The following is a 14,710-nucleotide window of genomic DNA, read 5'->3' on the forward strand; positions in this document are numbered from 1 at the left end:
AAATAAACATAGCAAAAAGGGAACAGGTATATTTGGCCTTTGGGTTTTATGTACAGGCCAGAATAATTCACATCACATCATAAAGCCTGAATGAAAGGCAGGGAGATTCTAACCCGGGTGTAAAGGGTACCAGGAAAACCTTTTTCAGGACAAAGAACTAAACGTACTGTGCTTCGCAGAGCTACAGCAATAAGCAGCAAGAGTCTCAGCCTGTAAACTGAAATCTGATTAAAGTAAAACATGTAGAACATTACTGTTATATATCCACCCTCTACCTGCTTCTCCTTTTGGGTCGTGGTGTCTGTCTCTGTGAGAGGCGGGGGACACCTTGGACAGGTCTCCAGTCCATCACAGACACATTTGGCCCTTGTGCATTGTAAGGCCCAGCCCAGGTTCCGCCTCCTATTTTTCTTTAGAACAAATGGCAACGCAAGCTCAGTTGGTAGAGCTGCTGCCTCTCAGGAAGAAGGTCGCTGGTTCAAATCCCGGCTGGGGAGGTCTTTCTGGGTGGAGTTTGCATGTTCTCTTTGTGCATGTGTGGGTTTTCTCCGGGTACTCTGGTTTCTTCCCACAGATCAAAAACATGCATGTTAGACTGATTGGTAACTCTAAATTGTCCCTAGGTGTGAGTGAGAGTGAATGGTTGTTTGCTCTGTGTGTCCCTGTGATGGACTGGAGACCTGTCCAGGTGTCCCCTGCCTCTCACACAGTGACTGTTGGATATGGGCACCAGTGATCCTCGTGATCCAGAAAAGAAGCAGCAGCAATGTAAAAGGGAGCACCAGTGCCCTGAATAAACAAGGTGCCGTTACTGCTGAGCTGAGACTCGTGAGGTCTTGGTCCCACCTACTTCGAGACGGCTCTCTGCTAAAAGCAAACAAAACCAGAACTGGGGAAGACCGGGTTTGGTCCGGGCCAAGATTTACAATGCATAAGAGGCAATAGAGACAAGAAAAACTACCCCATTCACACCTAGGGACAAATTAGATGCAGGGGTTCCCAACCCTGGTCCTTGAGGAACACCATCCAGCATGTTTTAGTTGTTTCTTTGCTCTGACACACCTGATTTTAATTAATGTGTGATTAACAGGCTTCTGCAGAACACGAGGAAGTAATTAAATCACTGAATCAGGTGTGTTGGAGCAGGGAAACAACTAAAACATGAAGGATGGTGTTCCTCAAGGACCAGGGTTGGGAACCACTGATTTAGTTACCAGTCAGTCTAACATGCATGTTTTTGGTCTGTGGGAGGAAACTGGAGTGCCTGGAGAAAACCCATGCAGCACGGAGAAAACCCATGCAGCACGGAGAGAACATGCAAACTCCACCAGAAAGACAAACCGGCGACCTCGCTGTGAGGCAACAGCTCTAACCACTTCTCAGTATTATAAATTACGAATTGTGTTTCCACTCTGCTGTAGCTTAGACTAACTGCGTTTCCTACTAATTCCTAAAGTCTTAAGTTTCTTCAGGGTCTAGAAAAGACGCTGGATCCATCAGCATCACTGCATATCTCCATAGCAACAAGCCTAAAGAATCTATTAGCTTGTCAGCTTCAGTACGTCATACTGTAACTTAGAATTAAACGCTGGTAGGAAGAGTTTATTTGTGGCTTTTTTAAGGTGACTTTCATGAATTCAATAAATCTAATAAAAAATGCATCACAAGTCGTAGAGTGATGCTTTTCCTTCTTGGACTTGGGTTTTCAGTTGATCCTTGCGGACTTCCTTTCAGCTGATCAGTTCATGTACGTTTCTGCACACACACAAAAAAAGGGAAAAAGTATTGAGACACTCAGGAAAAACAAATCTTCTAATTATTACAGTGGATATTTATAATTTAGGACAAAAGACAGATGGATAAAATTAATATGTGCATTTTCTTGACCCAGTCTGATATGGTTTATTACTCCACAACAGCAGAAATTACAAAAGTTTCTTCAGTCCTGCACAACAAGAGTCTTAAGCATATTTATAACTAGAAAGTTCCTGGAGAAACTTTGACGGGGACTGCCACGTTGCTGCCACTTTAAAATTTTGATTTGAAAGTGTTGTGTTGGGGTTTGCTCTCAGCTACCACTATACGACATTTCAGCTGAATAGCTCTAAAAATGGCTGAGTTATTGTATTTTTTCCTTTTTAGCCAAGGTGGTCATCTTGGATTTTTTATTTGGATTCAGTATGTGATGGGGAACGTTCTCAGCTGTAACCACAACAAATTTCAGCTCTATATGTGTAAAAATAGCGGAGTTAAATAATAGCTAAAGTTAAAGCCATTTAAATGTAGCTTTTTGGTAGCAATCTTGAATTTTTAGATTTGACTTCTCAGTATTTAATGGGCATTACTCTCAGCTACCAACACACCAAATTACAGCTGAATAGCTCTAAAAACAGCTGAGTTATAGATTTTTTTGCTTTTTAGCTAAGGTGGCCATCTTGGATATTTGATTTGCCTGGTTAAACAAAGGTTAATACAAATTTGCATTAGGAATGTATAACAACTTGCTCTCAGCTACAACCAAACTACATTTCTGCTCAGTATCTGAAATAATGACTAAGTTATAGTCAATTTTGTGTTTGTTGAGATAGCTGTGGCAGACATCTTGAATCAAAATGGCTCCAAACGTTAATCAGTTATAGAGATACGTGATGATTACTTTCTGTGAGTTTCAAACAAATCCAACAGTGACTTTCTAAGTTTTCTTCGTGGAGCTCTCCACTGTAGGTCATGTGACCTCACAATAGCAGTTAGAGTGTGAGAAATGTTCTGTCAGGTGTTTTGTGTGGGAAAAATGGTGTCTTTCTTTGCAAATTACATTGCCATGGTAACTAGAAACACCAATAAAAGTAATAGCAAAAATCACGGTGCCGAGCCAGTGGTTTTGATATAACATTTGTGGGGGGACAGGTTGCAGTTCGGGCCGCATTAAAGTTGAAGGAAAAGTAAGACAAAGTTAAGAAACCCTTTGTGAGGTGGATAATAACAGGTGCTGCCTCTTACTAGGCAGTCTCCAACGAGTGTTGATCTCAAAATACTCTCAAAACATTTAAAACTTTTAATGTTGTATTTTATTGTTGTTCTCTAGCCTAAACTGTTGAATGTTAGGAATGTTAGGATGCTGCAGAGTTGCAGGAAAAAAATTATTCTGACGTCACAACAAAACATACAACTTTAGTTAGATTTTTACAGTAGTCCCTCGTTTATCATGGTAGATCCATACCCTGAAGACCCGCGATAAGTGGAAAACCACAAATTGTAGCTCTGGGCTGCACAGAGGTGCAGCAGGTCCTAAATAATTTAAAATAATTTATTTTAAATACAAATTCCATGCCGATCGTGCGGCTCATCCATCAATCAGCCAATTGTGTGTCATGTCCAATCTTATTTTGAAAAACCGCGATAGAGCGAGTCTGCGAAAAACAAACTGCGAAGTAGCGAGGGACTACTGTATTCCCTTTTTAATTAAAAAAAACAACTTAATTTTTGGTCTGTCAACTTCAATCTCAAAACTCAGAAACAAGCAAGAAAAATTAATAAATACAAAATGTTTCTGAGTGACCATAATGTTATTCAAATTTATTCCAAATGAATAAAATCAGATTCAATCCAATTTTAATCCAGTTTATTGTATGTAAATCCAGTATAATTCAGTATATTACCACTAAAATGCTTGTCTGAAGGTGGTGTACCTGTCAGAGCCCCACCCTGCTGCTGCAGCTGGCTGGTAAAGAAGCGCTCCCGCTTGGACACCTGCTCATCCCAGGCCTCCAGGATCCGCTGCCTCTCCTGGTGTTCCAGGGTCAGGGTGTGTGGGTGGACCTCATCAATGTGGGCCCTGACTCCGTCCAGGCTGTGGGAGTACTGCAGCTCCCCACACACCATGCACACCAGCAGCTGGTTGAGGGGATTGTAGTCCATGAGGTAGCGGTTCCTCCAAACTGTCTCTGACAAAGGACCCTCCTCGTCGTTGTTACCAACAAAGTCTGCAAACAGAATCTCTGTCTCACCTGGAAAAACAGTTAAACCTCAGTTAACTTGGTCCCCGTTGGATTTAACGCCATGAAGGTTTTTTAAAGTTATACCTTCACCTGGTGCAGCATAATCTGAGTGTGTAAAAGGTCCCGAGTTGGAGTCCATGGACATGCTAAAAGGAGATTTTAATTTATGTTTTTAATGTAGCAGCAAAAGAAAAGTGGTTAAGCAGAAGATAAATAAAGGTCCCACCTCATTATGTTGTCAGATTCCTCAGAGGAGCTTGCACACGCACCAGAATCCTTCAGGAAAAAAGAGAAACTGTAAAGAACCGAGGACACTTTTGTCTTGTTTGAATAGTAACATATTTATAATATAGGGATACACGATATTATCGGCATGGTATCGGTATCGGCCGATATTAGCGATAAAGTTAAATATTGGCCATTCCATCAAAATAACTCACCGATATAAATGGCGTTGTTTGTTTATATATATATATATATATATATATATATATATATATATAATATTTATATAGTGTTAAATAATTTTCTGCCCCCTTATTGTTATCTGCATTTGGTAACAAGCCAAACTGACAAAGACCATGCAGAATAATGTAGTAATTTAATTCCACAGCAGAGAAAGCTATGTAGTCTCTGTTAGTAGATCTAGGGAAAAATATATCGGTATTGGTATCAGTTATCGGCCAAATAAGTTTTAACACATCAGATATATCAGCCAAAAATCCAATATCATGCATCCCCATTATAATATACACCTAAACTGGACAATAACCAAATAAAATAAAAGCCTAGCAATCTTTCATCCTTTAGTCCTTGAAGAAATGTCCCATGTATGCTGATTTGCTTTTAGCTATGGATATACTAATTTTTGCTTTTACCTTTTTAATTTTAGCAGTGATTTCACTTTAACACACCCTCCGGTCCTCCTTTTTGAAAAAGGGAATCACTACCCCAGTCTGCCAATCTAGTGGCACCATCGCTTATGTCAAGTGACATTGCAAAGGTGTGTCAACCAAGACAGTAAACTCCTGGTGTCACATCCTAATCAGCTGATTAACTCCTAGAAAGGAGCTAAAAATGCCTCGTTTCTCAAGTCCAGCCACTCATGAACCAGACAACATCAGAAGTGTCTTACCTGGCTGAGGAGAAAATGGTAAATTGACTGTACTTGTATAGCACCTTTCTATCTAATCCAGATATCAAAGCTCTTTACACTACAATCTGTCCTCATTTACCTCCAACACACACATTCATACAGCACTCTACTAGATTTCTGCACTCGCTCTTGTGCAAGGCGGATGCCTCCTCTCCCTCTCCTATTCTCCTGCCTTTTTTTTGCTCTCTGTCTGTGTATCAGAGCTCCTATTACACATCTTCCAAAACTAAAACTACTGTCATGGGTCAGCTGAACTTTCAACGCAATCAATAACCTTTTTTCACGAAAGCAACAGTGTCCTGGAGAACCCTCATGCCCCGCTGAGACTCACGCAGCAAGATATGTCATGGATCCGTGGGGAGTTTGGGAGCTGATGTGTCTTTCCATTCTGTCTCAGGAGGACGCCGATGATGTCTATATAATTGGATTCATGAAAGCAGGGTTTCTGCTCTCTGGCATCGGTAGATTCCTGTTTAATCGGCTATTAAGGAAGATGGCGGCAGCAGTCGGCAATGGCAAAACTGCCAAGTCTGTGTGAAGGTTTGGTTCTTGCTTTGAGTACTCAAAGTCAACTGATATATGAGCTAAACCTCGAAATCAGGCCGACTTAAAACATTTCTCCTGGGACATGTGTAAACTAAGGAAAAGCTTTGTCTATACCCCCCCCCCCCCCCCCACACACACACACACACACACACAGAATTTCTGTGAAAACTTATCAGAACTGTGCTAGCTGACCAAAATTTTATCAGGATTATGGTCTATCTGGAAGTGCTTCATGGACAAATCTCACCGCCTTGCTGTCAAATGCATATGTAATGTGTTCATAAATGTGCTTGCTGGCAGTTTTGTGATGTCTTAAATAGGGGTTGAACGACTACATAATTTTAAAAGTCGACATTAACAAAGTCGAGTAGGCGTCGAGTAGTTGATGACATCATAGGATCTCAAGATGCAAAAAAAGTCATTTATTATTTACAAAAAAATGACAAACAAAACATTGGGAGCGTTTATTATGCTCCTACCATTTATCACACTGCAAATAAGTCACAGGAAAACCAAAACTATTGGTTATTATTATTAAGCTGCAAAAGTGAAAGAAATGTGCGGCACGTAAAAAAGGAAACTAAAAACAGTGGGGCAGTCGACCACTGCATTAGGTTTAGTTTTAGAGATGAATATGTTTATAGTTTTTTTTATAGGTTTAGAAATTAATATTTTTTGCTTTTTGTTTGTGAAACAAGGTCAGAAGGAAGCTGGTTCTGGTTCGGTCGATTGGCCAAGATGGCCGTGCTCAGAGCAGTTGCAGCTTCACAGGCTCCTGGTACTATCCCAGTTTTTAGAAGTTTTGATATTGACTCTGTGCCTGACTCCGCACGATTTATGCGTGTGAACTATAGCCGAACCGAATTGATGAGAATAGGAGCAGATTTGCCAGGCAATATACAGGTCCTTCTAAAAAAATTAGCCTATTGTGATAAAGGTAATTATTTTCCATAATGTAATGATAAAAATGAAACTTTCATATATTTCAGATTCATTGCACACCAACTGAAATATTTCAGGTCTTTAATTGTTTTAATACTGATGATTATGGCATACAGCTCATGAAAACCCAAAATGCCTGTCCCAAAAAATTAACATATTTCATCCCATCAATGAAAGACAAGTGTTTTTAAATACAAAAAACGCCAACCTCCAAATAATCATGTTCAGTTATGCACTCAATACTTGGTCGGGAATCCTTTTGCATGAATGACTGCTTCAATGCGGCGTGGCATGGAGGCAATCAGCCTGTGGCACTGCTGAGGTGTTATGGAGGCCCAGGATGCTTCGATAGCGGCCTTAAGCTCATCCAGAGTGTTGGGTCTTGCGTCTCTCATCTTTCTCTTCACAATATCCCACAGGTTCTCTATAGGGTTCAGGTCAGGAGAGTTGGCAGGCCAATTGAGCACAGTAATACCATGGTCAGTAAACCATTTACCAGTGGTTTTGGCACTGTGAGCAGGTGCCAGGTCGTGCTGAAAAATGAAATCTTCATCTCCATAAAGCTTTTCAGCAGATGGAAGCATGAAGTGCTCCAAAATCTCCTGATAGCTAGCTGCATTGACCCTGCCCTTGATAAAACACAGTGGACCAACACCAGCAGCTGACATGGCACCCCAGACCATCACTGACTGTGGGTGCTTCACACTGGACTTCTGGCATTTTGGCATTTCCTTCTCCCCAGTCTTCCTCCAGACTCTGGCACCTTGATTTCCGAATGACATGCAAAATTTGCTTTCATCCGAAAAAAGTACTTTGGACCACTGAGCAACAGTTCAGTGCTGCTTCTCTGTAGCCCAGGTCAGGCGCTTTTGCCGCTGTTTCTGGTTCAAAAGTGGCTTGACCTGGGGAATGCGGCACCTGTAGCCCATTTCCTGCACACGCCTGTGCACGGTGGCTCTGGATGTTTCTACTCCAGACTCAGTCCACTGCTTCCGCAGGACCCCAAGGTCTGGAATCGGCCCTTCTCCACAATCCTCCTCAGGGTCCGGTCACCTCTTCTCGTTGTGCAGCGGTTTCTGCCACACTTTTCCCTTCCCACAGACTTCCCACTGAGGTGCCTTGATACAGCACTCTGGGAACAGCCTATTAGTTCAGCAATTTCTTTCTGTGTCTTACCCGCTTGCTTGAGGGTGTCAATGATGGCCTTCTGGACAGCAGTCAGGTCGGCAGTCTTACCCATGATTGCGGTTTTGAGTAATGAACAAGGCTGGGAGTTTTTAAAAGCCTCAGGAATCTTTTGCAGGTGTTTAGAGTTACGTCGTTGTTTCAGATGGTTAGGTTAATAGCTTGTTTAGAGAAACTTTTCATGATATGCTAATTTTTTGGGACAGGCATTTTGGGTTTTCATGAGCCATAATGCCATAATCATCAGTATTAAAACAATTAAAGACCGAAAATATTTCAGTTGGTGTGCAATGAATCTGAAATATATGAAAGTTTTATTTTTATCATTACATTATGGAAAATAATGACCTTTATCACAATATGCTAATTTTTTGAGAAGGACCTGTAGCAGAAATCAGCAACGAACTCAAAACTACGCTTGACAGAATGCAGATCTTAAAGGCATCTACCTGGAAGCTGTAGCAGAGGCATTCCAACAAGCAGAAGAGGAAGCGTTGCTCCTGGCTTAAAAAGAGAGGACGCCGGGCGGGGGTTATGGTGAGGCTACGAGCTAATGCTAAAGCCGGAAAACTCTTGATGCTGTCTCTCTTTCTGTCAAACATCCACTCGTTGGACAATAAGATGGATTTGCTTCGTCTGAGAACGAGCGCCTCAGAAGAGATGAAGTGTGCGGTGCTTTGACTCACAGAAACATGGATTACAAGTGAAACGCCGGATACAGTCTTCCAGCTGGATGACAGACTTTTTTTGAGCAGATCGCTGCAGCGAGCTAACGGGGAAATCACAGGGAGGCGGAGTGTGCATTTATGTGAGTAAAGGTTGGTGCACGAACTGTACTGTTGTAAAAAGCTCATGCTCGAAGGCTTTGGAGCAAATAGTGAAATGTCAGCCACATTATCTACCCTGCGAGTTCACAGTGACTTTCATTACAATTGTTTACATTCCACCGAATGCTAATGCTAATGACGCTCTGCAGGAGCTACACAATTTATTCAGCTCGCTGCAGAACAAACACCCTGAGGCTGTTTATGTGGTGCCCGGAGACTTTAATCACGTGAATCTAAAAGACTGCCTCCCAAGTTTTTACTAGCATGTGGGCATACCAACACATGGAAACAACACGCTGGACCGTGTTTACACAAACGTAAAAGATGCATACAAAGCCGAACCCCGACCCCACCTAGGAATCTCCGATCACATCTCAATCTTCTTGGCCCCTGCTTACCTCCCCCTGCTGAGACGCTCCAGACCAGTACAAAAGAAAGTTAAATGGTGGATCCAGGACAGTGCTCCCATACTGAGAGATTGTTTTGAATGAACAGACTGGCAGGTTTTCAGAGAAGCTGCTGAAAATGGAGGATCGCTTGATCTGGACAAATGCACATCCTCAGTTCTGGGTTACATAGCAGACAGAATACATGCATGTCTCATACATTGAAGACACCGTCTCCACCACAAGATATGTTAAAAATTACCCAAACAGAAAACTTTGGCTGAATGCAGAGGTGCGCACCCTGCTGGAAGCCAGGAACACTGCCTTTAGGTCTGGAAATTCACAGGAGTTGAGTAGGACAAGGAAAGAGCTGGTTGCTGGTATTAAGGTTGTTTTCACATCTGATAGTCCAGTAGACTCGGTTCGGTTGGGGACCAATATTCATAACATTTTGTTTACATTTGAGCTGTTGCGTTTGCATTCACACTGCACTGTGCAGTCGAGCCAACCTGTTCGAACCAACCTGTTCCCCCAATCGCCTGTGATGGCGCTGCACCAAGAACTACTAAAAGAAACGAACAAAAGCCTCTGAAGAAGACACTTCTTCTTCTTCTCCTTCTGTAAATAAAAACAAAAACGGAGTGGCGTCAAATTTTAGCGGTTTTAGGAGTTCTATTTTGTCATTTTTCAACAATGGACTCAGCATGAGCGGAAGATGAGGCAGAAGTCCATGGAGAATGTTGTTTTTTGCACAAGGCAAGCTGACAGCTCCATATTAGGTAAGAGAAATGCGCGTTTGTTTGCCCTGTGTTGTAGTCCTCTTCCTGCTTGCGGAGCGGTGCCCAGTCTGCTTACATTCACACTGTACTCGAAACGTGCTAAAGTTTTCTTCTACCGGACCAAGACTTAGGTTTTAGACCAGGCCAGAGTTCGCCTTTTTGTTCCGTGACAGAGTTCAATGGCAAGTTCACACCTCCACAAACGAACCGGACTTCCTAGGCAAACGAGCTAGAGTTCGGGACAACGGGGCTTGTGTGAATGTATCCTAAGAAGGCCAAGGCCACATATGCACAGAGGATTGAGGGTCAATTCACCTCACAAGACCCTCGGAGCATGTGGTGGGACATTAAGTGTATAACAGATTATAAAGGCAGGAGCGAACAACGCCTGAAAGACCCATCTCTGCCTGATGCCCTCAAAAAGTTCTATACATGCTTTGAAGACCTGAACAGACCACCCAGCACCAGGCTCACCTCACCACTGGATGAAGAGCATCTCAGCACGACCTCAGCAGAAGTAAGGAGTACCTTCAGGAGGATTAATCCGCACAAGGCAACAGGCCCAGACAACATCCCCGGAAAAGTGTTGAAAGAATGTGCAGATCAGCTCTGCGAGGTGCTGGCAGACATCTTTAACACCTCACTTAACCTGGAGATAATACCCACCTGCCTGAAGACTGCCATCATCATCCCAGTCCCAAAAAGCTCTACAGTGACTGGTCTGAATGACTATCGGCCAGTGGCCCTCACCCCGATAGTCGCGAAATGCTTCGAAAAACTGGTCATGATCCACATGAAAACAACCATCAACATCAACGAGGACCCTCATCAGTATGCATACCGTGAGAACCAATCAACAGAGGATGCCATCTACTCTGTGGTCCACACTGCGCTCAACCACCTGGAGCAGAAGGACTCTTACGTCCGCATGCTCTTTGTGGACTTCGCGTCTGCCTTCAACACCATGATCCCCCAAACCCTGATGGACAAACTATTCACACTAGGACTAAGCCCCTCCATTTGCAACTGGGTAATATACTTCTTAACAAACAGACCACAGTTAGTGAGGATCCACAATTTCTCCTCCTCCACCATAACCCTCAGCACTGGCTCTCCTCAAGGATGTGTGTTGAGCCCCCTCCTGTTTACTCTGCTCACGTATGATTGTGCAGCTACCCATTCAGGCTGTGACATTGTAAAGTTTGCAGACGATACAGCGGTGGTGGGATGCATCACAAACAATGATGAGTCCAGCTACAGGCAGGAAGTGGAACACCTGGTGAGCTGGTGCAAAGAGAATAACCTTCACATCAATATGAAGAAGACAAAGGAGATGACTGTGGACTTCAGAAGGAACAAACACACCTACACCCCCCTGAACATAAGAGGATCTGCAGTGGAAGTGGTCTCTAGCTACAAGCTCTAATTCCTTAGGTGGCTGAGACTAGCTGGTCTGGGAAACTCAGTCCTCACCTCCTTCTACAGGTGTGCAGTGGAGAGCATCCTGTGCTCCAGCATCAACGTGTGGCATGGAGGCTGCACAGCTGCAAAAAGAAAAGCTTTGCAGAGAGTGGTGAAGGCTGCACAGAAGACTGTTGGAGTCAGTCTCCCCACCATCACAGACATTTACACCTCCAGATGCAGGAAGAGAGCCACCTGCATCATGAAGGACCCCACTCATCCGGCACACACACTTTTTGCCCCGCTTCCCTCAGGAAGGAGTTTAAGGAGCATTAAGTGTAGAACCACTAGACTGAATAACAGCTTCTATCCTGAGGCTGTTAAGACGCATGAATCTCTAACCAGAATAATCACTGTGAAAAAAAAATCACATCCTGTTGCTGAAAATCTGTTTCAATGTTGCTGCTGATCTGTTTCATGTTGATGTGTTCATGCGTGCTCATCTGCTCACACAGACTCTTGCTCATGTTCATGCTGCTGTTCGACGTAATGTTTTATGCTATTAGTGCTTAGTGTATTTTTAGTTGATGTTTTTCTTATTTCATATCTTGGATGTTATCATTGTTTTTCTTTTACATTTTATTGTTGGATGTAACTGGGACCCTGTGTACATAATTTCGCTCAAACACATGTACCACATGTGGTGCGAATGACAATAAAGAATCTCTGACTCTGACTCTCTGACTGACCCGGTGTTGCACCATATCCTGTGACCTGCAACAGTGCATACAACATCGCCCCCTACAGTCACAATATATGGTGGTCACAGAATATGATGCAACACCGGTTCACAACGAGCTCAAAACAGTCAGGAAGTTGATTAATTTTCTGTTTCCTTATGGGAGTTGAACCAGAAGATTCATCTTTAGTGAAATATTTCCAGACTATTGATGCATTTCTACCCGTTTGCCAAGACTGGGCCTGCTCTGCGCAATCCATCTGCGTAGAGGAATCCACTTTGTAGCTTCTACTAGTAACTGGTGCCGATTACGTGACACGTGACGTAATGACGTAACTGCGAATACTCGACGTGAAATTTAAAAACTCACGAGATGTCCTAGGAATCGACATGTCGATTACTCGAGTAGTCTGTTAAAGCAATAGTCTTTAATCGTGTCCTGATAAGGACAAGGTGTGAAAAGATCTTTTTTGTAATGCCACTATCCTATCCTCATGGATTTTCCCCTTTTGTATCTAAAAAGTATTCTGAAAAGGGGCTGCGCTCCAGTACCAGCAGCAACGTGAATTCCGCCCATCTGTCTGTATGTATGTATGTATGGATGGACTGTACGAACATAATCTCACTGTATTTCAGTACAATGATAATAAAGCTTATTCTGATTCTAGATCTATACAAACATAATGTGAATCTGTAAAAACTAATCAGAGCTTTAGCACATTCATACACCAATGGGTCACACATCAGTGACAATGAGGGGTTCAGGGTCTTGCCCAGGGACACTTCAGCATGTGACTGCTGGTAGAATCAAACCCCCAACTCTCCCAATGGAGGGTGACTGCTCTAACCACTCAGCCACAGCTGAACTGGAGGACGAGTGGAGAGGCCCAGAATCCACTTATTATCTTTTAGCTTCCATACTGGTCCTTTTACCTTTCATCTGCCATTTTGTTTCTGCTGTTCTCCTTGTTTTAACTTTAAATATTAAAGTTCAACTTCTTTAGCAAACCTCAGCAGTCTTTCAACATTCAACATTCACACTGCATTTTCACCTAAAATGCACTTCCTCTAGTTCTGAAATGATTACACAAACTTCACCTGTGACAAAGTGTTGGAAAAAGTGACAAATTCTGCACTGAATGAGTCTGAATCATGACATCTTCCCAACAGCAATGGATTAGACCACGGAGTAAGCTTCAGATGTACCTGGGCAGCTTCCTCCTGAGTCTGTGGATCCTGGACAGGTACGACGGGCCTCCAGTTATTGGAGAGGGTCCTCGGGATAACTCCCTTGACCTGAATGGCTTTCTTTGCTCTCTGCTCCTTCTTTTTTATTCTCCAGTACTCTCGCTTCCTCCTCAGGAAGTCTTCCTCAGACTCCCCTGGAATTGGTTTTGGAGGAACCATGGTGTTTGTGGACGCCAGCTTGGTGGGGGACCATACCATATTTGTGGGACTCTCAATTTCACCACAAGGCATTCTGACTGGACTAAGAGTGGAATTCTGACTTTGATTGGGGAATTTAATGGATTGCAGACCAATGCTCGACAGTGGGTTTTCTGGGGGATTCAGAGTAGGGAGGGATGGGGCAACGTTGATTTCTGTGCTTCTAGGCATCCACTCTTGGTAACATTGTGGTGATCCATCATCAAAGTTGGTGAAATTTTGAGAAGAGGCAACATTCATATCATCCTCCTCTCTGCCGGTGATTGTCAGTCTAACTTGATTTGTGTCAGCTGACTGTTTAACATCACATGTTTGACCAACAACCAGGACTTCAGGGATGCTGGTGTCTGAGGTTACACATGGGTCAGACAGGTTGGATTGAAATGCTGCTTTGTTTGGACTTACACCTGTAAAAGTATTACCCATCAGGCATGGAGTCTGAAAGACAAAAAACAGAACAAAAGATTGTTCTGAGTTGAAATCATTCCATGCAGAAAGGGAATAGTCACACTATGCACACCTCGGTAGGCCTGTCACAATAACAAATTTTGCTGGGTGATTGTCTCAGAAAATATTGCGATAAACAATATTACTTGAAATAAGAAATGTTTGTTAATTTTTGTGTGTAGTACATTTTTGACCACTGGATGGCAGTATAAAACTGTTTGAATCGAAGGATGGATAGTGAGGGAGCAGCAGCGCTCTTTAAGAAAAATGGGAGAGGCCCCTTGACGTGACATGGGCTGTCTCTCTTCGGTTCTCAAAATGGCGGACGCTCGGTGTGGTTTGAGCTCTTTAGCATAGCATTTTTCACACAAAGATTTTAATTTAAAAAAATCAGTAAACAAGTTCTCAGCTTCTTTTTGCAGAGAAAATTTTTTTTACATGAAGTCACGGGTTTCAACTGTGAATTTTCAAGCTTTGACAAGACTGAGGTCCCCCCGAGGTCGGCCGGTTAGCTTAGCTTGTAGCTTAGCTTCTCAGCTTAGATGCTTTTAACGATCCAAAAACGCTATTTTGGATCGTTAAAACAGATTTTAAAAAGAAAAGAGAAAGGGAAGGGTCAGTGAAGAGCACCGGAGTTGAGCCTTTTGTCATCCAGTGTCTTCAGGATGAAGTAGAAAGAGAGAGACACGAAGAAACGATAAAGCTGATAAATGAAAATGAGGTCAATAATTTTCATTTATCGTGCGATTAACTGATTTATTGTTTATTGCGACAGGCCTACACCTTGCTTTGTTCAACTGCTCAAGTGCCAAATGCCATGCAGAGGTTTGTGATTTGGTGATCAATATTGATTGACAG

General features: G+C 42.8%; 1 protein-coding gene across 1 annotated transcript; it reads right to left on the bottom strand.

Moving 5' to 3' along the window:
- Positions 1-1,383: 1,383 nt before the first annotated feature.
- On the bottom strand, positions 1,384-13,811 carry LOC119408108 (uncharacterized protein C11orf95 homolog). The gene is made up of 5 exons (XM_037674952.1): positions 13,166-13,811; positions 4,225-4,274; positions 4,083-4,144; positions 3,690-4,007; positions 1,384-1,755 (listed from the first exon to the last, which is right to left on the bottom strand). Exons 1-5 carry the CDS (start codon positions 13,643-13,645, stop codon positions 1,739-1,741), a joined length of 927 nt encoding a protein of 308 aa, XP_037530880.1. The 5' UTR covers positions 13,646-13,811; the 3' UTR covers positions 1,384-1,738.
- Between the last annotated feature and the right edge of the window lie 899 nt (positions 13,812-14,710).

The sequence above is a fragment of the Nematolebias whitei genome, chromosome 1 (genome assembly GCF_014905685.2).
Source record: "Nematolebias whitei isolate Nwh7 chromosome 1, NemWhi1, whole genome shotgun sequence".
In the NCBI taxonomy this organism is placed as follows: Eukaryota; Metazoa; Chordata; class Actinopteri; order Cyprinodontiformes; family Rivulidae; genus Nematolebias; species Nematolebias whitei.

What these genes read in the sequence shown, in the direction of transcription:
- LOC119408108 (XM_037674952.1), bottom strand. Translation starts at nt 13,645, where the DNA reads ATGAATGTTGCCTCTTCTCAAAATTTCACCAACTTTGATGATGGATCA. An exon ending in CTCAGGAGGAAGCTGCCCAG is followed by an intron (nt 4,275 to 13,165) that starts GTACATCTGAAG and finishes TTTTTCCTGAAG; the next exon opens with GATTCTGGTGCGTGTGCAAG. An exon ending in TTATGCTGCACCAGGTGAAG is followed by an intron (nt 4,008 to 4,082) that starts GTATAACTTTAA and finishes CTGTTTTTCCAG; the next exon opens with GTGAGACAGAGATTCTGTTT.